General features: G+C 37.4%; 1 protein-coding gene across 1 annotated transcript; it reads left to right on the plus strand.

The window, feature by feature from the left end:
* Window positions 1–342: 342 nt before the first annotated feature.
* Window positions 343–21,756, plus strand: LOC127648089 (glycylpeptide N-tetradecanoyltransferase 1-like). Its single transcript, XM_052132696.1, has 12 exons — window positions 343–453; window positions 9,264–9,363; window positions 9,541–9,685; window positions 12,633–12,751; window positions 12,858–12,949; window positions 13,231–13,347; window positions 16,721–16,891; window positions 18,006–18,114; window positions 18,248–18,418; window positions 19,266–19,433; window positions 19,740–19,877; window positions 21,123–21,756. The coding sequence occupies exons 1-12, from the start codon at window positions 344–346 to the stop codon at window positions 21,141–21,143; spliced, it is 1,461 nt and encodes a 486-aa protein (XP_051988656.1). The 5' UTR covers window position 343; the 3' UTR covers window positions 21,144–21,756.
* The last annotated feature ends 4,479 nt before the right edge of the window (window positions 21,757–26,235 follow it).

The following is a 26,235-nucleotide window of genomic DNA, read 5'->3' on the forward strand; positions in this document are numbered from 1 at the left end:
CTAATAGAACTTTTGTTAAAATTGCTTTGTAGAAGACTCCCATTCGTGAGTGAATATCCTCTTTATGACATTATATCAGTGGTTGCATAGTAATTTAGGAATCTGAGAAGGCAGACTAACAAATTACAACCAGATATTCAACATTATACTGCAAACATGTGGTCAACAAATCAAAAACAGCGAAATTCATAACATGTCTAACAATACTGGTTTTGAACAGTGTTGAAAACTGTCAGGGATAAACTAAGAATGAACTACACAGAGCATCAGGCTTTGCGTCAGTGCACCAATAGTTTTGCAGGGTTTGAGAGCGCAAGGCGAAATCCTCACTTCCTGGTTAAAGATGGCGGATGAGAATGAGACAGCACCGAAGCTGGAGAAAGAAACCGAGGTAGAAGATGACCACGGACATTGCAGCAATTGTGAAAATGAAGAGCATCACTCTGATGACGGGTGAGCGTGCATGCATTTTTTGTTAGGTTGTAAGTGTAAAATACTCGTTTTCTAAGCTCTGAAAGGCAAGGCCCTTGTTCGGCTAGGTTTAGGCACGCTAACAGCATAGGAAACCTCCCACTGGCGTCTCGCTATTGGCTCTTTGGGTTGATTGACGGACAGATCTCTAAAATTATTTGTTCAGACGGCGTCAATCAATCAAGAGGGCGGATCCATATGGCTAGTTCTCTGAGATCATGGGCATCAGTGTGAAGTGTCTAACCATAATGCTGGCTAGATTACAATGAATAAACCACATGATTTAAAGTCGCCGTTGCAAATGGTGTTAAATAAATCCTCATATGTAACATGTATTTTTACACAAGCACCAAAACTAATAAATATCGCTTTCAAAGCTGGTCATGCAGGCCTTTATGATTATGACCACTGGCTTTTTAGTTGCATGGATCTCCTGTAACTGACATTTAGCTTGACTGCTGGCAACCGGAGAATCAGTTAACGTTTTCGCCACCCTGCTGCTGGCATCCCGTTTTCCTCACGGTTTATTTCGGTCAGGTAAGTTCCTGGACGGTGCCTGGGTTTCGCTGTCAGTGCGGAGAGCTTGACTGTTACATCAAAGCCAAACCCTTTCCCCCAATAACCAGCATTTTATCCATGTTCCTCGGTGTCATGTGTAGGGACCGTTTTGGTCAATTTAGTCAGGAGAGAGCTAATAATCAATTTAATATGTTCTAACGAAGTGATGGAAGTGTGCCGAGGAGCACGTAGGCTACCATTACCATTAATACACCGCCGCTCCTTTCTGGATTCGCTTCATTTCTATGCCAATAAAATCATGTCAATAGCACCGAAATAGGCAGACCGATAGATACTGACAGTCAGACAGATAGTTAGACAGACAACAACTTTATTTCACTACAGTTACAATTTAAATAATTGGTAATTAGAATAAGGTTACTTTCTAAAAGTATTTTGATTACTGAAGAGATTACTTTGCATTTTATTTTCATTTGTTTCATTTAATATTTAGTCCTTTCAGATGGAAAACATTTATACATGCGATCCAAAGTGTGTATTTGAACAGCTGTGAAACACGTTCTTATGATGTGTTTCATACGAGCAGACAGAAGTTTTAAGTAAGTTTGGAGCAGAAGAAATAGAAATAAATCTTGTGTAAATTGTCAGCTTTACGCTAAGATAAAATGCTATTTCTAGCCATTTTACATGCATGTTACCAGGCACGATCATATTTTTGATTTTTTATCAAGAAAATTCATGTTGGATCATAATTTCTTTTTTTCTAGTAAGACCTTTGATATTAGGGCAAAAATTATATTCTTGATCATTATTTTTGTATTGTTTTTCCTGTAAAAATATAAAAAAATCCTTAAAACAAGATCAGTTTGATTGATATTATTTTAGAAGCAACACTGCATAAGATATTTAGGTTTTTCAGAGAGTGTATTTTTAACATGTGTATTTTGTCTTACTGTACTGGCAGAGTTTTTATAGTCAAAACAAGTGAAAAAATCTACCAGTGATGAAGTAATCCAAAGTATTTAGAATACGTTACTGACTTTGAGTAATCTAACGCAATACGCAACAAATTACATTTTACAGCATGTGTTCTGTAATCTTTAGTGGAATAAAAGTAACCCTTCCAACCTTGTAGATAGATAGATAGATAGCATGATAGAAAAGAGGGTGATAGAAGAGAATTAAAAAAATTATAGTGACAGGTAGAAAATAAAGAGTGATAGAAAAGTGTGTGATAGTGACAGATAGAAAGAGAGAGAGATAGATGGATAGAAAAGAGTGTTAGAAGAGAAAATGTGAAAGGTAGAAAAGAAAGAGAGTGAGTGATGGAAGAGAAAAAAATGATAGTGATGGCTAGGGCTGAAACTTATGATTATTTTGATAATCGATTAATCTAATGATTATTAAACGATTATTCAGCTTGTGGCCCGACTTAAAAGGTTGGAACTTGCTAACTAACAATAAAGAGGACAAAATCATCTTTTAAATATACATCTAAAAGACATTCACTGAATTAATCTGAAAGAAAATACTTTTTATTAAGTTTAATTCAGTAAAGAAATTCACTGCAAAAAATCCTATTATTGTCAAGTTTTTCTCTTGTTTTCCATTTTAAAATTGTCTAAAAATGTAAATACATTTACTTGAGAAGCAAAGTGTAAGATATTTAGACATGCTTTAAGAGGATGTATCTTAAATATACAGCAAGTGTATTTTGTATACAAGTGTATTTTTTCACTTGGTTATACTTCTGCGAGTGTAGTAAAGACAAAATATACTTATATTCAAGATTTATTCTCTAAAAGCAAGTCTAAATATCTTATATGCTGCTTCTCAGGTGAATGCATCTTTTTTAAAGGATTTTTAGATATTTTAAAATATTTGTATTTTTAATATTATATTCAATATTCTCAGATAACAATTTTTACTTCTGCAGTATAGCTGCTAAAGAAAATGTACGTTGATTTAAAGGAATTTTAGATATTTATATTGGAAAACAAGCCAAAACAAAACAAAAAAATCTAAAACCTATTTTGTTGCAGTGTATAATGGGGCGAAGACTTCCTCTCTCACCTTTCTGTTCTCTTCAATCCATCTTACTAAAAAACAAATTATCTCTTATTAATAAAGCTGGGTGTTGCAAATTTTCTTCACGATAAGAAATGCACAGGGACGTATATTATGATTCAATAAGTTGTGAGCCATCACGTTATAATCTAACTGTATTAAGCGTGAGCGCTTGAGGGATGAGCTTCCCCGTGACAAGCAAATCATTGAAGAGGCACTGACTGCACATAGAAATGCCAGTTTCGGAGTTTGTAGTTAATTAATGTCGACTAATCGTTTGAGTAAAAAGAAAGAATGATAGAAAAGTGTGTGATAGTGATAGATGTTATCATCACAGTCACATTAAAAAATGCAGGTTATGGCTCGGGACCCATGATGGAAGACTGTGAAAGGAACAGTGGTGTGCTCCTTCCCTCTATAGTTCTATGGTCGTCTCCTTGGGCAAGAGAGAACACCCCTCAAGCCCTTTTTTCTTGGGCCTGGATACCGACAATACCTCAGAAAATAGATATGCTCTTGTGCCGAGTAATGATGACTGGCCAAAATTCATCATCATTGAAGCTGCTGCTCCAGATTCTCCAATCATCAAGCTTTCCCCTTTTGTTATATAAAAAGGTATTGCGGGAACAGTAAAATAAGTGAAATAACTACTATCTGGACAGATTCTTGTGGAATTCAGTAAAAAGGGCAATGCTGAAAATCTACTGCATGCCAGCATGTTTGCAGGAGTCAAATAAAGACATCTCCTCATCCAACTTTGAACTACAGTGAAGGAGAAATCCAAACTAGAGAGTTGGATGATGTGGATGAAGAAGAAATAACGCATGAGCTCAAGACCCAAGCAGTAATGAACGTCAATAGAATAATAATCAAGAGAGAAGAGCGAACGTTTAAAACTGGTACATACATCCTCACCTTTAATAAACTGCTAATCCCAGATAAACTTAGAATTGGATACTTAAGTGTTCCAGTGGACTTATTTGTATCCAACGCTCTGCAGTTTTTCAACTGTCAAAAGTATGGCCATGGATCTAATGGGTGCAATGACAAACATAACTGTTGTAAATGTGGGAAGGTAGGCCATGTCAAAGGGAGCTGTGAAAAAACATCAAAATATTGTAATTGCTCAGGTGACCATTCAGTTGCATCAAAACAATGTCCCATGTGGATCAAAGAAAAGGAAATACAGAAGATCAGGTGTACTAATAGAATAAGTTACCTCAAAGCAAAGAAAATCGTGGATGTTATCCCTGTTTTTACACTGAATAAAACCTTTGCCGCTGTTGCAAAAAAAGCTGTGAGAACAATAGACTGCCAGACAGATTTCACCTGGATGAATAAAGACAATTTATTGTTAATATAAAGTAATATTTCCTCAAAGATGAAGAACACAGGAATTCAGAGCAAAACTCTTCTAAATGCATTCACTCATCAGAGCTCAATAACAGGAAACCAAAAGGCAAATAAAAACAATGGTAAGGCAAGTTCTTCACAATCAAACATATCCCAAGACGAAACCTCAAAGACAAAACAAACAAAAGATGTGGAAATGAAAGAGAGTGAATACCATAGTAGAAGTCCATCCCCTAAAGGCTGAACCAAGAAAACTGTCCCTATTCTTCCTAATAGGTAATGGAAAATTCTATCATCCAATGGAACTGTCATGGTATCAGGGCAAATTTTAACGAGCTGCAGCATCTAACTGCAGTTATTAACCCTCTATCCATATGTCTTCAAGAAAAACAGTTACCACCAGACGGTACTCTTTTAAACATTTGATTAATTTTAACACTTTCGGTCTCAATGAAAGCGGCAACCATTTTAATAAGTAAAGATGTGATCCATAGTCATATAAATATTAATAGTGACCTACAGGCAACAGCAGTATACCTGACTTTGCAGAAAACCATTGTCAGTTGTCTCTATCTACATTCCTCCTAATTTTAACTTGACACACATGTACCTAGATCACCTTATCGCTCAGCTCCCATCTCCTTTTATTCTCATGGGAGATTTTAATAGTTATAACACTTTGTGGGGCAGTAATCACTGTAACACAAAAGGAAAGACAATTTTATAGATAACCACACCTTGTGTCTTTTAAATAATGGACCCCATAAACTACCACCCTATAACTTTAACCTATTGTTTATGCAAAACAATGGAGAGATATGGTCAGTGATCACCTGGCCTGGATACTGGAATGTAAACATCACAAAAGTAACTCCAAATGGGGTTTCAGGAAAGGTCGAGGCACTACAGATCACCTTATTTGTCTTGAAATCTATATTCGTGACGCCTTTACAAAAAAAGAACATTGTAGCTGTCTTCTTTGATTTAGAGAAAGCCTATGACACGACATGGAAACATGGCATTTTAAAGGATCTGTACCAAATTATTTTTTGAGGTCGACTACCAATCTTCATTGAAAGTTTTTGGTCAAACAGACTTTTTAGAGTTAAAATAGCAAACACCTTGTCTAACCTATTTAAAAAAGGACTTGGAGTACCTCAAGGAAGTATCCTATAAGTAACCCTCTTCATTATTAAAATAAATAGCATTGCAAAAGTATTTGGCTCTGATGTCCTCTGTAGTTTATATGTAGATGATATCTGCATTTGCTACAAGAGTAAGTACATGAATACAAAATGCACTCCTGGTCAACACAGATCGGTTTCAGGTTCTCAAAAACAAAACAAACAAAAACTGTCTGTATGCATTTCTGTAGGCTTAGTTTGCTACACAATGAACCAGAGCTGTTTATGGATTGAGTCCCCATTAAAGTTTTAAAGGTTTTATGCAAAACTATATGGGGAGCAGACAGCTCAACTCTCATGAACTTGTACTAAACCATGGTATGCTCAAAGCTGGACTATGGAAGTATAATTTATGGATCAGCTAGGAAGTCATACAAATTAATTTTGGACACTGTACACCACCAAGGTATTCGACTAGATTTGGAAGCCTACAGAACATCACCAATCTGAAGTCTCTATGCAGAAGCCAATTACATTTACGTTTACATTTATGCATTTGGCAGACGCTTTTATCCAAAGCGACTTACAGTGCACTTATTACAGGGACAATCACCCCGGAGCAACCTGGAGTTAAGTGCCTTGCTCAAGGACACAATGGTGGTGGCTGTGGGGATTGAACCAGCGACCTTCTGTGACCTACCAGTTTAACATTTATGTGCTTTAGACCACTACACCACCACCACTCCAATTAACCATCCTTGGAAATCAGATGCCTAAGGTTGGCCTTACAATATTCAACCAAACTTAAAACAAATAAAGAAAACCCAGCCTATTCAGCAGTTTTCCCACTACAGCATTCAACAATATATGAAAAAAAAAAAAATTTGTTTAATTTGGCCTATGCATAAAAATCCATCTGGAGAATCTGAAAGTGGATCTAAACAGTTTGGAACAGACACATTTCTGCAAAATTCCTCCATTTGCTACAAGAGCAAGTACATGAATACTATCGAGCTAAAAATCCAATTGAAAATAAACAAAATGCACTCCTGGTCAACACAGAACGGTTTCAAGTTCTCACAAACAAAAACCATCTGTATGCATTTCTGTCGGCTCCTTTCACTACACAATTAACCAGAGCTGTTTATGGATGGAGTCCCCATTAAAGTTGGTAAAGAGAACAGGTTGCTTGGTATCACCTGCCATTTAAAAAAAAAAAAAGCCTAAAATCCATCTGGATTTAACAAGGAACCAAAAATCCAAAATGCATCTGAACGATTTCCATCAACAATTTTTGGACATAAGAGTAGTATACCCACAACATATACCAATATACACAGATAGCTCTAAATCTGGAAAAACGTGGCAGAAGTTTTGCAACAAACCAGGGTATCCGCATCCCTGAACAAAGTTCAGTTTTCACTGCAGAGGCAAACACTCTACTACTGGCACTGAAGTTTATTGAGACTGCTCCACAAAATGTTTTTAATAATAACTGATTCAAAATCATGTCTTGAAGCATTGGAAGCTACTAAAATTGATCACTCAACAATCATGAAGATTTTAATCAAACTGTCATCTCTTGATGCAAAGAGTTTTAATATTATTTTCTGCTGGGTACCTGGCCACTCAAGAATCTCTGGTATTGAACAAGCAGACAGAGCTGCCAGAGAAGCACTATCTACTGAACCAGTAAAATGCCCTATACCGTCCACAGATCTGCAACCAACTCTGAATGTATCAAAAACAAACGGCAGTTTTAGTGGGATCAGTGTTTAAACAACAAATTACGGGAAATAAATCTTGTTGTTGGAACAAGATATGTGTTCCCTTTTAATAATCGCTGGGGTGAAGTCATTTATATACTATGCCAGATAGGACATACAAGACTCACACACCAGTTTTTACTATCAGGAGAAAATTCACCAAAGTGCTCATCTTGCAAAAACCCACTATCCATTAAACTTCTACACATCAGGTAAACCTGTATTATTCAGTTGATACTTTTGAAAAGGTTTTTAATCAAGTGAATACAAATTTGTTTTAAGGTTTTTAGGAAAAATGAATCTTAAACACCTTATTTAACTCTATTTTTAAATAACTAAACCTGGCTCCTGCCATGAATATAGCCATATAAGCTGGCATGGCATAAAAAATTAAAGAAACAAATAAACAAACATTAAAAAAGAAAAGTAATTTGATGGTAACTAAACACCTTATAACAGTGGAAGTGAACAGAACTGAAATAAAATATCCACTATGGTGCTGTGAACTCCTTATTTACTATTTTTTGGTGAAGACCTGAATCAATACATTAATGAATTAATGTCAAGATAGTAGCTTTAATTTACCTTGTAGCAAATGTAGGTGTCTAAATGTAATATTATACCTGGTCATTTGGGAATGAGGAATGGCACAGTTTAATCCATAGCATGCCCTTTTAAAGATATTTTTTTATAAAGAAAGAGAAAACTTGGCATGTGTCCTCTCTGGGAACCTCGTGTCACTATTACAAGGTTTACATTTTGTTGGCCATTTCTGTAGAAGTCCACTTTAAACTACTCAAACACACATTTCTCCCATATACACTCATTGGAAAAATGCAAGCGATGCTGGCGCAAGGCAACAGTTGCTGAGACAGGATCGGTCAGTAACGCTTTTAAGGTGGTGCTTTGCGAAGGGTCAATTAAAAATTGGCTTACAGATTCCAAGGGCTTTGCCATTTGTAATGAATATTAATCACCATCAAGTTGCTTTAGTCTATACCAGGCATCAAAGCACAATGAAGTCATGCACACAGCACTCAAATCTTCTACACAATGGTCCGTTATGTTATGTTATGAGGAAGTCTCACAGTGCAGATTTGTGTCGGTTTAAGCAATATGAAGCTTAATTGTGTTGTGTACAGTGCAAAACAGCATTTTGAACTGTATATTTGCTTCATTCCTCTAACAGGAATAGTTGGCTGTCAAAGCCATTATCGTGGGGGGCTTGTTTGTCTGTCAGTATTTGTGTTATGGTATGGCCTACGTCCCCTCAAACACACAAAAACACGCTTTTTTCTGCAGGTCATGTGATAGACCATCTGTGCCCCATTAACAAATGTAGCTCAGTGCTCTTACCTCTCCCCCCCGGCGTGGACACTAATAGGATTATCTGTGCAGCTCCCGTAAGTAATCTGGGCTGTAGTCGTCCCATTCCAGCTAGCCCTATGTTCGTGTATTAAGCTGTAGTTACTCCTCTGGGAGTAAATAAAGTTTCTTGTCCTGGCCTGTTAATGAATTGGAAGAAAGTCTTAAATTGTGTTTGTGCATAATCCAAGAAGAGTCTTTTTGTTAAATTCAGTTAAATTAAAATGCAGTATTCTTTGTTAAACTTCACTGAAACAAAATGTGTTATGAAAAGCACTGGAACTGAATTTAATTTTGTCCTCTTATGTTAAAATAGGCTTAGTTAACTGATACATTGGAGGGAAAAGAAAGTGAACCATTTCTCTTTTGTCTTGTTTCCAAATTCTGAGATAATTTTTGTTTATATGTTAGCTGAATTACAGCATGTAATTATTGCACTGATTGTACACTAGTCAGAGGTTCTCAACGTTAAAATAACGCTGCATCCATTTAGCATTTAGCTTGTTTCCATTTCACTTGTATGGCACACAGTTACTGCTGAGTGGACATTGCCTAACTGTATAGCTGTCTGTGTCAACTGAGTTAATTTGACCCACAGGGAGAAAGGAGACACAGGTGCCAAGAAGAAAAAGAAGCAGAAGAAAAGGAATAAGGACAAGTCTGGAGGCAAAGATGCTGCACAGGATCCACTGGCCAAAGTGAGTGTTTGTCTAAAGCAGGGCTGGATATAGGGGGGTGCTGAGGCGGGCTTTGCCCCCCAAATTATCCCCATGCCCCCCCTCTTCCAAGTGCAAATTAAGCAAAGGATTGAATTGTATCGTCACTGCGCTAACCCTAATGATCTGGACTGGAACATTTTCATTTCTCTTTCTCAGGTAAACTCCCTCCCTGCAGATAAGTTACAGGAGATTCAGAAGGCTATCGAGCTGTTCTCAGTGGGACAGGGTCCAGCTAAAACTATGGAGGAGGCCACACGTCGCAGTTACCAGTTCTGGGACACTCAGCCTGTTCCTAAACTTGGTATTGATCTTTTACACTATTATTTTCTGCCATCACTTGTATTTAGTTACATCCAAAAGTGTTTCTTATGGCTTTTTAACTCTTTCCCCGCCAGCGTTTTTAAAAAAAAGTTGCCAGCCACCGCCAGGGTTTTTGACGATTTTCGCTAAATTTTAATGGCCCGCAGAATATTTTCTTCCATGAATATATGAAGATGCTATATATCAAAATAAAGATCTGGGCCTCTGCTTTTAGGCAAAAAAAACGATTTTATTTTATCTTCATTTGTTCTTTTTTATTGCGACTTGAACAGAGGTAGGTTTTGTCAAAAACAACATTTCAGACAAAAAGCTGAGAAAAAGGCATGTTTATGTCTGATATTTTGAGCTTCTCAATACTCCACTTCTTCATGTTTGAGACGATCGCAGTCTGTTTCTTTGATCAAAGAGTTGCGTACTCTTTCAAAACATGCACAGGGGTCTCCTTACCGTATAACACCTAAAACACGGAAACACGGAAAATTCCGTGTTTGGCGGGGAAGCGTTTTTTCATAAAACACGGAAAATTCTGTGTTTGGCGGGGAAAGAGTTAATGACCTTGTAATGGTAAACCACAATACATTTAGTATTTTATTTTTGCATTGTGTTTAATTTGGACTGATTCAAGGCAGAGACCTGTGATATATGGCCTGAGAAGTGTTTCTTTGAGGAAGTTCTTTCACTTCGGAGTGTTTGAACTGTTGGTTTTGGATACTGTTTGTAGGGAAAAGGCACTATGCTTTTACTAGTCCACTTGATCTCAGATCTGTGCAAAGCACCTTGCCTTCACATATTGAACAACAGTAAGAGTAATTCCGCATTAGTTGGGTTTCCATCCACATAATTTTATGTGCATTTTGGGATGTCGCATAAAAACTGCTTGATGGAAAGAAACACTAACATGCTAATAAAATCTCCAAAATGTGCATTAAAAAAAAAAGAAGAAAAAAAAACATACGCTCACTGGAGGTGGCAAAAACTATGGTGGAAGCCACTGATATATACAGTATATAGAACTGGATCGCTGATGCAACCGTAAACTGCCAGTAGGAGGTGAAGCCACCAGAAGTGTTCGAGCGGTCATCTTGGTATGCCCAAAATGCCATGAAGCATCAATGACTAACAGGCAAAAACACCCCCGTTTTACTGTTTCAAACCTCTGGATACAACAGTCTCTTTTCGTCCTCAAGTGATAATTACACTACCAGTCAAAAGTTTAGGGTCACTTACTCATTCTTTATTATTATTTTTCACATTTAAGGATAATACTAAAGTCATCAAAACTATGGAATAATAGAAATGGAAATAAAGGAATTGTGTTGTGACTTACAAAACAAATAAATCAAAACTATGTTATATTTTAGAATCTTTAAAGTAGTCACCCTTTGCATAGAATTTTCAGAAAATTATTTTCTTGAGGTATCATCCTGGGATGGTTTTTAAACTGTATTGAAGGAGTTCCCATCTCTATGCTGGGCACTTATTAGCTTCTTTTCTTATTATCATCCATTTCAAAAATGTTTTGTTTTGTAATTACTTAAATTAATATGTTTGCACACATATATTTTTGTCTACAAAAATAATTTCAAACATTTAAGCATTCGCCTTCAAATCAAAAGGTTTTTACGATCATGAGAAACATTTCAGTGAAGTGACCCCAAACTTTTGAATGTCAGTGTATGTTTAATGTTTAATTTGCTCGTAATGGATAATATTTGTTACGAGGGAGAAGAGATACACAGATCTCAATGTCAGAGCATCCACCTGCCAGTGTTCAATCAGTGCAACACAACGGAAGCGGAAAAACTATCCACAAGTTGTAATGTAATATCTGTTTGTTTTGGGCTGACAACAAGTCCTTTTGAAATTTTTTTGCTACCGCTCCGGAAGGAGACGTATTCTGTCTCCTAGAGATGAACGTGGTTTGGTGTGAAAAGTGCAAATCAATAACAGAACAACAGCAAAGGACCTTGTGAAGATGCTGGAGGAAACTGGTAGACAAGTATCTATAACCACACAATCTTATATCGACACAACCTAAAACCTTGCTGCTCAGCAAGGAAGAAGCCAATGCTCTAAAACCACCATAAAAAAGCCAGACTACAGTTTGCAAGTGCACATGGGGACAAAGATATTACTTTTTGGAGAATTGTCCTCTGGTCTAATGAGCATTTTGAGTGCTTCAATACAAGACGAGGGTCCTCTTCAATAGTATCACTGTCCGACTCTTTTGTGCTTTAATATGGGACATAAAGTAAGTCGCTTTGGATAAAAGCATCTGCTAAATGACTAAATGTAAAGCCTTCAGTTCTGAATGTTTCACTGCAGTGCCCGCTCTAAAATATGGACAATAGTCATTCTGTATTGGATGTCATCATTTCCCAAATATGGGATGTCCTGCTAAAACAGGGACATTTGTAAACCCTAGCAGCAACTAACACTGCATATGCCACCTCTCCACATTTTTAAGCTGTTGTTTGTGGCGGATGTGGTAATATTTGGATACTGCCCTTCTGGAAAACATAGACAATTGCAAAACATGCATTGCTAAACTTTTACACATGGTGAACATATGCGAGTTTGCATCATTACTATGACAACTAATGTGGACGTGCCAGCAACAGCGGCTGCAGTCTGAACAGAAAAAGAAACTGATCTGTCCACATATAATGTGAACAAATCTTTTGACATGGGTTTCCCTAATGCTAGGAGCTCTTTTCTATGACTATTTAAAATTATTCACTTTTATTCTAATCATTCTTATGTCTGGCATCACATGAAGCCATTTTTTTATGCTAAATTTAACATAATCAGTGTCTGTAGTGTAGACTTCACTCTTTTTAGTGGCGACACAAATAAAACTGGAAAGATTTTTGTTTAGTTGTGTGAAAATTTGTGTCTCCTGTCTTATCTGTCTTTCATTTGTATAGGAGAGACGGTGACATCACATGGCTTCATTGAGCCAGATAAAGATCACATACGAGATGAGCCCTACAGCCTCCCACAGGGCTTCACCTGGGACGCTCTGGATCTGGGAAACGCTTCAGTGGTACGACACGTAAATCTCTAAATATCTCCCTTTCTAGTTGACGCAAATTTAAACCTGCGCTTCAGGAAATAACCTAGTGTCTAAGTTACTTTCTTTCTCTCTGAAGTTGAAAGAGTTGTACACTCTACTGAATGAGAACTATGTTGAGGATGATGACAACATGTTTCGTTTTGATTACTCACCTGAATTTCTGCTCTGGTAAGGAAATGCAACCAAGAATTTTTATTTTATTCACTATAATTTATTTTCTGGAAACAAATATTTTTTTCTCTTGAGCTTTAAAAGGCATGATCAAAAACTATTTAATCTTGTCCTTTTGCTCTGTAGTTAATAAATTATCTTTACTTAAGAACTATTTAAAGGATGATGTTTTCCTGCAAAGGTAAACAAATGGAATGGATGTGGAAATGTCTACTTCCATAAAGTAAAGCATCTATTTTCTCCTCCTATCTCCATCCTTCACTCTTTTCTTCTTCCAGGGCTCTGCGTCCTCCAGGTTGGTTGCCTCAATGGCATTGTGGAGTGAGAGTGAACAATAATCAAAAGCTAGTTGGTTTCATCAGTGCAATTCCAGCCAACATACGCATCTATGACATGTAAGCAGTCTAAAACCTATCTACATACAGTTGAAGTCAGAAGTCATTCAAGCAAATTTTTTTAACCACTCCACAGATTTAATATTTGCAAACTTGTTTTGGCAAGTTGTTTAGGACATCTACTTTGTGCATGACACAAGTAGATTTTCCAACAATTGTTTACAGACAGATTGCTTTACTTTTAATTGACTATATCACAATTCCAGTAGGTCAGATGTTTACATACAGTGGATATAAAAAGTCTACACACCCCTGTTAAAATGCCAGGTTTTTGTGATGTAAAAAACGAGACAAAGATAAATCATGTCAGAACTTTTTCCACCTTTAATGTGACCTATAATGTGAACAATTTAATTGAAAAACAAACTGAAGTCTTTGAGGGGGAAAAATAAAAAAACTCACAATAACCTGGTTGCATAAGTGTGCACACCCTCTAACTACTTTGTTGAAGCACCTTTTGATTTTATTACAGCACTCAGTCTTTTTGGGTAGGAGTCTATTAGCATGGCTCATCTTGACGTGGCAATATTTGCCCACTCTTCTTTGCAAAAACGCTCCAAATCTGTCAGATTGCGAGGACATCTCCTGTGCACAGCCCTCTTCAGATCACCCCACAGATGTTCAATTGGATTCAGGTCTGGGCTCTGGCTGGGCCATTCCAAAATTTTAATCTTCTTCTGGTGAAGCCATACTTTTGTAGATTTGGATGTGTGCTTTGGTTCGTTGTCGTGCTGAAGAAAACAGCCCCAAAGCATGATGCTGCCACCACCATGCTTCGCCGTGGGTATGGTGTTCTTTGGGTGATGTGCAGTGTTGTTTTTGCGCGAAACATACCTTTTGGAATTATGGCCAAAAAGTTCAACCTTGGTTTCATCAGACCAATACACATTTTCCAAAGGTGCTTTTGGGAGACTTGATGTTTGTTTTTGCTAACTTCAGCCAGGCTTGGATGTTTACTTTGTAAGAAAAGGCTTCCGTCTTGCCATCCTACCCCTTAGCCCATTCATATGAAGAATACGGGAGATTGTTGTCACATGTAGCACACATACAATACTTGCCAGAAATTCCTGCAGTTCCTTTAATGTTGCTGTAGGCCTCTTGGAAGCCTCCCTGACCAGTTTTCTTCTAGTCTTTTCATCAATTTTGGAGGGACGTCCAGTTCTTGGTAATGTCTCTGTTGTGCCATATTTTCTCCACTTGATGATGACCGTCTTCACTGTGTTCCATGGTATATCTAATGCTTTCCAAAAAATGTTGTACCCTTCTCCTGACAGATATCTTTCAACAATGAGATCCCTCTGATGCTTTGGAAGCTCTCTGCGGACCATGGCTTTTGCTCTGAGATGCAACTAAGAAAATGTCAGGAAAATCCTACTAGAACAGCTGAACTTTATTTGTGATTAATCACTTTATGAGTGATGAGTCACTTTAAATGATGGCAGGTGTTTAATGACTTCTATTTAACATGAGTTTGAATGTGATTGGTTAATTCTGAACACAGCCACATCCCAAGTTATAAGAGGGTGTGCACACTTATTCAACCAGGTTATTGTAAGGTTTTAATTTTAATTTTTCTCCCACAAAGATTTCAGTTTGTTTTTCAATTGAATTGTTCACATTATAGGTCACATTAAAAGTGGAAAAAGGTCTGACATGATTTATCTTTGTCTCATTCTTTTACCTATCACAAAAACCTAGCATTTTAACAGGGGTGTGTAAACTTTTTATATCCACTGTACATTAAGTTAACTGTGCCTTTAAGCAGCTAGGAAAATTCCAGAAAATTATGTCAGACCTTTAGACAATTAGTCAATTAGCTTCTGATAGGAGGTGTACTGAATTGGAGGTGTACCTGTTGATGTAAATTAAGACCTACCTTCAAACTCAGTGCCTCTTTGCTTATCATCATGGAAAATCAAATGAAATCTGCCAACAGCTCAGAAAAATATTGTGGACCTCCACAAGTCTGGTTTATCCTTGGGAGCAATTTCCAAACGGCTGAAGGTACCACGGTCATCTGTACAAACAATAGTACGCAAGTATAAACATCATGGGACCATGCAGCTATCATACCACTCAGGAAGGAGACGCATTCTGTCTCCTAGAGATGATCGTATTTTGGTGTGAAAAGTGCAAATCAATACCAGAACAACAGCAAAGTACCTTGTGAAGATGCTGGAGGAAATTGGTAGACAAGTATCTATATCCACACCGTCCTTATATCGACACAACCTAAAAAAATTCTGCTCTGCAAGGATGAAGCCAATGCTCTAAAACCACCATAAAAAAGCCAGACTACAGTTTGCAAGTGCACATGACAAAGATATTACTTTTTGGAGAAATGTCCTCTGGTCTAATGAAACAGAAATTGAACCGTTTGGCATAATAACAATTGTTATGTTTGGAGGAAAAAGGGTGAGGCATGCAAGTCAAAGAACACCATCCCAACTAAGCATGGGGGTGGCAGCATCATGTTGTGGTGGTGCTTTGCTGCAGGAGGGACTGGTGCACTTCACAAAATAGATGACATCATGAGGAAGGAAAATTATGTGGATATATTGAAGCAAAATCTCAAGACATCAGACAGGAAGTTAAATCTTGGTCGCAAATGTGTCTTCCAAATGGATAATGGCCCCAAGCAAACCTCCAAAGTTGTGGCAAAATGGCTTAAGGACAACAATGTCAAGGTATTGGAGTGGCCATCACAATGCCCTGACCTCAATCTGATAGAAAATTTGTGGGTAGAACCGAAAAAGCATGTGCGAGCAAGGAGGCCTACAAACCTGACTCAGTTACACCAGTTCGGTTTGGAGGAATGGGCCAAAATTCCAGCAAATTACTGTGAGAAGCTTGTGGAAGGCCCCCCAAAACGTTTGACCCAAGTTAAACCAGTTAAAGGCAATGCTACCAAATTCTAATAAAGTGTATGTAAACTTCTGACCCACTGGGAATGTGATGAATGAAATAAAAGCTAAAATAAATAATTCTCGCTACCATTATTCTGACATTTTACATTCTTAAAAGAAAGTAGTGATCCTAACTGACCTAAGCATGCAAGGAATTGTGAAAAACTTAAATAGTTAGTTAAAATGTATTTGGCTAATGTGAATGCAAACTTATGACTTCAAATATATAGGTTTAAATGATTCATATAATTTGTGCCAAAATCACAATCTGAATCCAGAAAGATTAGAGGGCAACTGCTAGTGCATCAGCACAAATTAATCACCTATTTGTGTTGCCTAAATAAACAAATACACTTTAGATGCATCATCTATCCATTTAATATTTTGGTTATATTATGCAGACCAACACCAAGTACATGCATGTGAAATTGACCTCTCAAACTTCTGCTGCTCTTTCATCTTCCCAGAGAGAAGAAGATGGTGGAGATTAACTTCTTGTGCGTGCATAAGAAACTTCGCTCGAAGCGTGTGGCTCCGGTACTTATCAGGGAGATCACCAGACGGGTGAACCTGGAGGGAATCTTTCAGGCTGTGTACACTGCAGGCGTGGTACTGCCCAAACCTGTGGGCACCTGCAGGTAAGACACTGGTTTCCTCTCACACAAGATGTGTGGTGTCTGTGTACAAAGAGAATCTACACCCAGAGTCAAGTTAGATGAGCTAATGGTGTACATGTGTACCATTAGGAAGCAAATGTTGCTAGATAATAACTGTTACCTATGAGAAAAAAAAGCTTCCACCAGAGGGCGCTTGGTAATTTCAAATCTCAGGATATTTTTTGGAGACATTTGTAAACTTGTAGTGTGTAGTCTTTTAAATAAAATAAATGCATTGACCCTGCAGTTTCTGTAAAAATGGCTTATTTAGGTATCTCAAATTACTGTTATATCAGAGTCACTGATATGGGGGACAGTAATGATTATCATGAAGCAATGCTATTTATGTGCTACTGTAAAGGTATATATTTCAGTATCAGAATGAATTAATCAAAATAATCAGCATTTGTGACCACAAAAAAATATTTCTTATGTAAAATATAATTTTCTTAAAAAAAAAAAAGCAAACATGGAGATTACAGTGAGGCACTTATAGTGGATGAATCCACTATAATGTGGTTAAATGCAGAAATATGAAGCTTTTAATTTTATAAAATATCTTACATTAATTCTCTTGTTGTGTAATTTGAACTGTAAAGTAGTTTCAATAATTTGTACAGTTGTTTTAGGGTGTTAGAGTTTAAAGTGTTATGTTGTCATGGCAACAAATTTGTAAAATTGGATATAACTTTCACAAAAAAGGTCAGTAAGTGATTTTATCACACTAAAATCATGTTGAAACACATATTGTTTACATCTTGTGGCTATACTTTTGAAACGGTGAGTATTTTAGCATTTATGGATTGGCCCCCCATTCACTTCCATTGTAAATGCCTCACTGTAACCCAGATTTTTGCTTTTTTAAAAGAAAAGGAGGGACGTTTAAATAATTGTTTTTGGTAATCAACATTGTTCTCACAAATGCAGTAAATTGAGCTTCACTTATATTGAACCCAGAATATTCCTTTAATAGACATTGAAGTAAAATATGTATGCCTTTCACCCAAACAATTAGAGACAACTTCCTGGCTGCCCTGCCTAGTTTCAGTTCCTTCTTTTGTGTTAATTGCCATCCGACTTGATGTTTCTGTCTTAGGTACTGGCACAGGTCACTGAACCCTCGAAAGCTGATTGAGGTGAAGTTTTCTCACCTGAGTCGAAACATGACTATGCAACGCACCATGAAGCTCTACCGACTCCCAGAGGTGTGTGCCAGCCTGCCTTTCTGGACCTCTATTATCTTCTTACAATTGCTCTAAAACATCTTATGTTCATTTTTTTTAGTTCTTCTGGATATGTCTCTGACTTATATAATATCTCATCTCTGTTCTTCTGTAGGCTCCTAAGACTCCAGGTCTGAGGCAGATGACTGTGAAAGATATCCCAGCGGTTCACCGTCTACTGAAAGAATATCTCGGTCAGTTCAACCTGGTCCCTGTTATGAGCCCAGGAGAAGTTCAACACTGGCTGCTGCCCCAGGAGAACATCATTGACACTTTTGTGGTGGAGGTAAACAAAATTACCTTCTTAAAAATTAAGAAGGCAGCATATGCATTGGGTAGCTTAGTGGTGAAGACGCTGGCTATCATCCCCTGGAGTTCGCTAGTTCGAATCCCAGGGCGTGCTGAGTGACTCCAGCCAGGTCTCCCAAGCAACCAAATTGGCCCAGTTGCTAGGGAGGGTAGAGTCACACGGGGTAAGATGCAAGGGTTGATGGTCTCAGACGTGGAGGCAACTGAGATTCGTCCTCCACCACCCAGATTGAGGTCACTACGCGACCACAAGGACTTTAAAGCGCATTGGGAATTGGGCATTCCAAATTTGGTGAAAAGGGGGGAAAACAAACAACAGTGCTCATCGTAAAGCTATAATACTTGAGTGGGGTGAAGATATCATGTTTCTATTTAATGCAATCATGTGATTGATGAACTAGTTTGTAAAACATTTGAAAGAATTTTATATTTAAATGGTTTATATAATACATTGCAATAAAAATAGCTAAATGTTTAAATATTAAATAGTAATACATATTTTAATGTAAATATTTACGCATGTATATATTTGATCTATTATACTCTTTTGAAATGATAAAAGTGTAAATTTTTTAAAGGTTGTTTTGCTGTTTTTCAGATTATACTCAATTCGTTTTTTTGTTTTGTTTTTTGGCACTGATAGGCAACAAGGCACCTTCATAGGCTACAATTCTTCCAACTATTCCAGTTCACCTTGTAGGGTACATTGATAATGATGCCCAATTTGAGACAATAACAGTCTTGTGCTATTTTCTAAATGGATTCATAATAAGTTGGATTTTTGGTTGATATACAGTAATTGTGTTGACTTGAATGTGCTTTAGAGTCCTGAGGGGAAGGTGACTGATTTACTGAGTTTCTACACGCTGCCGTCCACTATCATGAACCATCCTGTGCACCACAGTCTGAAAGCAGCATACTCTTTTTATAACGTACACACCACCACCACCCTGCTGGACCTGATGGGAGATGCTCTCATCCTCGCCAAGACGGTCAGTCATTGAAACGGTTTAGCTGTTTGCATAATGATGAACAATGTATTTCAGTTTACTCACATAATCTATGATTAGTTGTTAGTGATAAAAACAAGCCTTGTGCATTTGCGCTGAAATCTAGCAACCTGTTACATTCATTTGCACCAATGGACAAAATAGTTTGTATAGAACAATTAGAGAAAAGATTCGAAAAAACGATGTGGAAAGGACAGGTGCTTCGAAAGTATGTGTTGGATGGCCTCTTTATAGCATTAAAGACCAGCATATTTATTGAAGCTTTTCTTGTCTCATTTCCCCCTTTAGAAAGGATTTGATGTCTTTAATGCACTGGACCTAATGGAGAATAAGACATTTTTGGAGAAGCTCAAGTTTGGCATTGGAGATGGAAACCTGCAGTATTACCTCTACAATTGGAAATGTCCCAGCATGGGCTCAGAAAAGGTACAGATTTTTAGGTTACAAATTAGTTTACAAAATTCTTTATGAAGGCATAAAGTATCACTTAGTACTGACATTAGTAAATTCATGCAGTAGGTGACCACAGTGCTTCACAATCTGCTTATTGTTAAATTGGGGATCTTTGTCTCCCAAAGCAGTTGGGATTGACAGATTATAGTTTTTTGATGAAAATACTGATTATTATTTCAATGATAACGTATAACCGATTTGTAATCATTTTATTTCTGCCTTTAGAAACAATAACCAAATCATTCATCAATTTCCTCTGTGGATGAACCTTTACAAGACTAAAATTGTGCATTAGAATTCATTTAAACTTTATTGGCCATATAAACCTGTCCAAGGCTCTTCACTTAAGATAATTAAAAGGGATAGTTCACCCAAAAAAGGAAAATTAATTATTTACTCACCTTCATGCCATCCCAGATTTGTATGACTTTCTTTATTCTGCTGAACTCAAATTAATATTTTTAGAAGAATATCTCAGCTCTGTAGGTTCTTACAATGCAAGTGAATGTTGGCCAGAATTTTGAACCTTCAAAAAGCACATAAAGGCAGCATAAAAGTAATCCATATGACTTCAGTGGTTAAATCCATATATTCTGAAGTGAAATGGTGTGGGTGAGAAACAGATCAATATCAAGTCATTTTTACTATAAATCTCAACTTTTATTTTCATTTCTACATTCTTCATTTGTTTTTGTTTTTACGTTCTTCCTGCATATCTCCACCTTGTGGGCAGGGAGGATAATTTATAGTAAACAAGCACTTAAATGTTGATCTGTTTCTCATCCACATCTATCATATCGCTTCTGAAGACATGGATTAAACCATTTGAGCCGTATTCATACCTTTAATGCTACCTTTATGTGCCTTTTTGGAGCTTCAACGTTCTGGTCACCATTCACTTGCATTGTATGGACCTACACAGCTGAGATTTTCTTCTAAAAATCTGACATGAGGGTGAGTAAATGATGACAGAATTTATTTTTGAGGGGGCAAATTCTAACTTAATCAGTAAATCTAATATTGAAGAACCAATATCCGATGGAAAAGTGTAAATATCTGTTAAAAATTCTGGTCTAAATAATGGTCCAATATGTTATGCAGTTACCAAAGATCAGTTTACAGTTCACTGAATGTATCTAATAATTGTATATTTTCGCAGTTTGATTCTTCACAGATGATGGAGAGCTGTAATGCTTAAGTAATTGTGTTCTCTTCCAGGTGGGTTTGGTACTGCAGTGACCCATTTCCGCCATCCGTAACCTCTATCTCACATGACAGCGAGGCCAAGTTATGACATCACACTCTGACCACCTGACAGATGCTACCAATGGACTTCCTGCTTGAGGAAGATGAATTCACCGGCCATTTTTTACATTTAAACTATGACCTATTGGACCTGCACTACTGCTGCCAAGCTGAGAGAGGATGTTTTCTTTTCTTTCCTCTCTCATTTCTCTCTTTCCCTCAGTCTTTTTCTTATTCTCTCTCTGCGCATGGACTTAAAGCCATTGTATTACCATCAAGAGAGATGAGGAATCGTGATCTGTTATGATTATTAATAATTGTGAGCGAGCGCGTGCACACACACTCATATATAACTACCAGACATACTCCCAGAACCTTAATTCATAAGTGTGGCGTTACTCACATTCTTAAATTCAACTTTTTCAGTATAACATGAGTTTACCCTCCATGTCCAGTGGGAGGCACTTTTGCGAAAAAATAGGATGAAATTATTCATTCTCCTCAGTGTTTTAGAAATGATCGAGAGAGAGAAACAATCAAGGACACATGAAAATTCCAATGGCAAAAATCAAATGAGATAATAAAAATCCAAAGTTGACATGAAAAAGGGCTGTCTCATCTTAACCTCTTTTTAATGCATATGGAAACAGTGTCTCCTTTTGACAAACTTTGACCAACTAAAGGGTGTGGTACACAGTGAGGGAGAGCTTTTTTGTCTTGGTTTTGCTTTGTCAATACTTTTAATTTTTCCTCTCTAACCAGTTAATTGCTTATTGGTTTCTAACTGCCTGTGATCTGTTTTACTGTAATGCCAACAGACAAGCACCTATGTACATAAACAAGGAAATATAAACGATAAACCGTATGAAATCTACAACTGACAGTGATTGAATCTACATTGTACACCTGGCAGATTGGAGGTGTTTGGAGGTCTTCATAAATGAGCAATACTAATGTTGTTTTGGAGGAGATGGTTTTGATCAGGGAGGGTGGGTGTTGTGAACTTAAAGGGTTAGTTAATTGCAAAAAATGTGTAATTAATTGCTCACCTTCATGACATTCCAACCGCAAATGACTGACTGACTTCCATGGAACAAAAAAGGAGAAATTCTGAAGAATGTTAAGAGTGCTCTTTCCCATAAAATGAAAATGAATGGTGATTAAGGCTAACATTTTGCCTAACACCTGCTTTTGTGTTCCACAGAAAAAGTCACATTGGTTTGGAACAACATGAGTGTGTGAAAATAAAGACAGAATTTTCATTTTTGGCTGAACTACCTCTTTAAATGTGGTGTTAAGAATGAAAAGTTGTGTTTTGGAGGATAGATTATGCCTGCTCATAAAAGTTTATAGCTCTAGAAATATTGGCAAATATCTTTCTAGTATTAGAAAGCATATAACCTAACTCTTATTTATGAGATGATGTAATATGTCCAATAAGTTGATGTCACAACAGTGCTTTGGAATCATTGTAGGTTGCAGATGAACATACTGAAGTGTTAGTTTTATGAGTAACTGGCAGTATCTACTCAAAGTTGTGGTTTTTTTAAACGCATTGGGGTAAAGAAAAGGGGTAATTTAATGCGTAAATGCAATGGAAGCGACTGAAAATGGGTCTTTCTGTTTTTATGATGAATTGAAAGATATCACAGTTTTTTTTTTTGTGTGTGCTAAATAAAAAGCAGCAGCTGCTTTGACAGTTCAGGGTTTGGTTTGTTTTTGAGAGTTTGTGGCCTGTGGGATTTCACATTCTCATGGTGGAACTGAGCAAACACTACCCACAGTTAGGACAGAAATGTCTGCACATACAGATAAATGTTAAAAATACATTCTCTGAAAAACCTAAATATCTTTTTATCGTGCCTGGTAATGTGCATGTAAAATGGCTAGAAATACCTTTTTAGCTTGGCGTAAAGCTGACAAATTACACAAGGTTTATTTCCATTTCTTTTGCTCCAAACTTACATCTCTGTCTGCACATACGAATGTAATGTAACACATAAAGTGTTTTACTGCTGTTCAAATGCAGTTTGTAAGTTAAATATGTGGAAGATTTGTGAGGTCGAAGAAGTCGCAAAGGATTACTTTCTTCTCCTCTGTGGCCTCAGTGCAGGATGTTGTTGAAGTGCTGCCGACTCTGAGGGGTTCATACTTGGTGCCTGTATTTCCAACTTCATCTGGATCTGGGTGGCGACCTTTGCGGACCGTGGTTTCGAGGTGGCGGCATGAAGGCCGTGGTGCTAACCTAAACAATCTGTATTCCCTGGGTAGCGGTAGGTCGGGAAATAAATATGTGACTTCTCATCTTTCGTCTGACTATATCTCAGAGACAATGGCTTAGATCAATGCAAGATCACTCTCTAACAAATCCTTTATACTGAATGATCTTTTTCTCTCTCAGAAATTAGATTTTTTATTTGTAACAGAGACTTGGCTCAGCAACGGCGACATGGCTCCTCTTTCAGAACTTTGACCTCCCAACTGTAGTTATTTAAGCTCACCTAGGGCTGTCGGTAGGGGTGGGGGCCTTGCAGTTATTTTTCAAAACAAGTTCAAATGCAGACTTCTGTCCACTGAGGCGTTTTTTACATTTGAAGCTCAGTTGATTATGTTGAACTCTTTTAAATCTGTGTTATGTGCCCTCATTTACAGACCACCGTCATATAACAAAGATTTTATAAATGAGTTCTCTGATTTTTATTATAACTGGTTATCTTATTCCTTGCTCAGATAACATTTTAATTTTGGGGGATTTTAATATTCACGTGTGTTGTCCTTCGAGACCACTGGTCAAAGAGTTTGTTAATTTATTAGATTCTTTTGGTTTATTTCAGAGTGTTGCTGGCCCTACTCATATATGTGGTCATACCCTTGATTTGGTTTTATCTCTTGGTTTTTCTATCAGCAATGTGCAAATTGCTGACACTGTGTTTTCAGACCACAAGACTTATTTTTAACCCTCATTTTTCATGCAGTGATCAAGCTAATGATGGCCCTGTTGCTGTCGCATCTCGTTTTATCACTCCCTCTACTGCTAGTAGTTTTTCAGCTGCTTTTAATGTTTCTCCACTGAAATCACTGCTTGAGTCTTTTTTTTCTGATATGGGGCCTGAAGAATTGGTCTCCAAGTTCAACTTGTCATGTTCTGGCATCTTAAACATTGTGACTCCATTAAAAATTAGGAAGAAAAAAAGTCAAGGCTCAGCCCTGGTTGAATAGTGATACCCGTGCTCTTAGGCAGGAGTGCAGGAAGGCTGAGCGAAAGTGGCTTAAAGATAAATTACAAGTGTCCTTTGAAATTTCAAAGAGCAGTTAAATTATCCAGATCAAACTATTTTTCTAATATCATTTCAAAGAAATGGTCTAAATACAGTGCCCTCCACAATTATTGGCACCCCTGTTTAAGATGTGGTCGAGGACTTCTAAAAATTCTCCTTTTTAAACAACATAGAACCCAAATGCAAAAAAAGAGAAAAATCCAACCTTTTATTTAAGTACATTACTTTGGTGGTGTAAAAAAAAAAATCACACATTTAGAAAAAAAAAAAACTTGAAATCATGTGTCCCACAATTATTGGCACCCCTGATGTTAATACTTTGTACAACCCCCTTTTGCCAACAAGACAGCACTTAATCTCCTCCTATAACATTTCACAAGATTGGAGAACACAGAGAGAGGGATCTTTGACCATTCTTCTTTGCACAATCTTTCTAGATCATCCAGTGTCCTGGGTCCTCTCTTATGCACTCTCCTCTTTAGCTCGCCCCACAGGTTTTCGATTGGGTTGAGGTCTGGGGACTGAGATGGCCATGGAGGACCTTGAGTCTATGACTGCTGAAACATTTTTGTGTAGATTTTGCCACATGTTTTGGATCATTATCCTGCTGAAAGACCCAATGACGACCCATCTTCAGCTTTCTGGCAGAGGCCATCAGGTTTGTATTTAAAATGTCCTGGTAGTTCAAAGTATTCATAATGCCATGCACCCTAACAAGGTTCCCAGGGCCTTTGGAAGAGAAACAGGCCCACAGCATCACAGATCCTCCACCATACTTCACGGTGGGCACGGAGGTGCTTTTCGGCATACTCATCTTTTGTTTTACGCCAGACCCACTTAGGGTGTTTGTTGCCAAAAAGCTCAATCTTAGTCTCATCTGACCAAAGCACACGATCCCAGTTGAAGTCCCAGTGCCGCTTAGCAAACTCCAGATGTTTACGTTTGTGAGTGTTAGTGAGAAAAGGCTTTTTCCTTGCATGCCTCCCAAACAGCTTGTTGGCATGTAGAGAGCGTCTGATGGTTGTTTTGGAGACTTTGTGACCCCAAGATGCCACTCTTTGATGCAATTCTGTGACAGTGAGCTTAGGACTTTTTTTTTACTTCTCTTACCATCCTCCTCACTGTGCGTTGTGGCAAGATAAACTTGGGACCTCTTCCAGCCTTGTTTGTCACTGTTCCAGTTGTTTTAAACTTCTTAATGATTCCTCTGACTGTAGATACGGGCAAGTTAAGGCGAGTGGCTATTTTCTTGTAGCCATTGCCTGACTTATGAAGGTCGACACACATCTGCCTTACTTGAATGGTGTGTTCTCTTGTCTTTGCCATGTTGACAAATGGGTAAGAGAATAAGGCCTCTGTGTCACGTCATATTTATACCCCAGGGAAACAGGAAGTCATGAATTACTAATTAAAAGTTTCTAGATACCCTGATCAACTTTAGCAACTACAGAAAAATATATTACAAAAAAAATCAATTAAATTTTTCAGCGGAATTGTTAGGGGTGCCAATAATTGTGGGACACGTGATTTCAAGTTTTTTTTTTCTAAATGTGTGATTTAGTTTTTTACCACCAACGTAATGTACTTAAATAAAGGTTGGATTTTTCTCTTTTTTTGCATTTGGGTTCTATGTTGTTCAAAAAAAAAAAGGAGAATTTTTTAGAAGTCCTCTACCACATCTTAAACAGGGGTGCCAATAATTGTGGAGGGCACTGTAATTTCTAAAAAAATGGCCCCCTTCGGTGGACACGTGAGCATTTTTTTTTTTTTAACTGTTAAAATTGCTGGTATACGCTCCCGGATCTTAC

This window comes from Xyrauchen texanus, chromosome 8 (genome assembly GCF_025860055.1).
Source record: "Xyrauchen texanus isolate HMW12.3.18 chromosome 8, RBS_HiC_50CHRs, whole genome shotgun sequence".
Lineage (NCBI taxonomy): Eukaryota > Metazoa > Chordata > Actinopteri > Cypriniformes > Catostomidae > Xyrauchen > Xyrauchen texanus.

Excerpts from the sequence above, each read along its gene's own strand:
- LOC127648089 (XM_052132696.1), top strand. The coding sequence starts at position 344 with ATGGCGGATGAGAATGAGACAGCACCGAAGCTGGAGAAAGAAACCGAG. Across the intron at positions 9,686-12,632 it reads TCAGCCTGTTCCTAAACTTG|GAGAGACGGTGACATCACAT; the intron begins GTATTGATCTTT and ends TCATTTGTATAG. Across the intron at positions 12,752-12,857 it reads ATCTGGGAAACGCTTCAGTG|TTGAAAGAGTTGTACACTCT; the intron begins GTACGACACGTA and ends TTCTCTCTGAAG.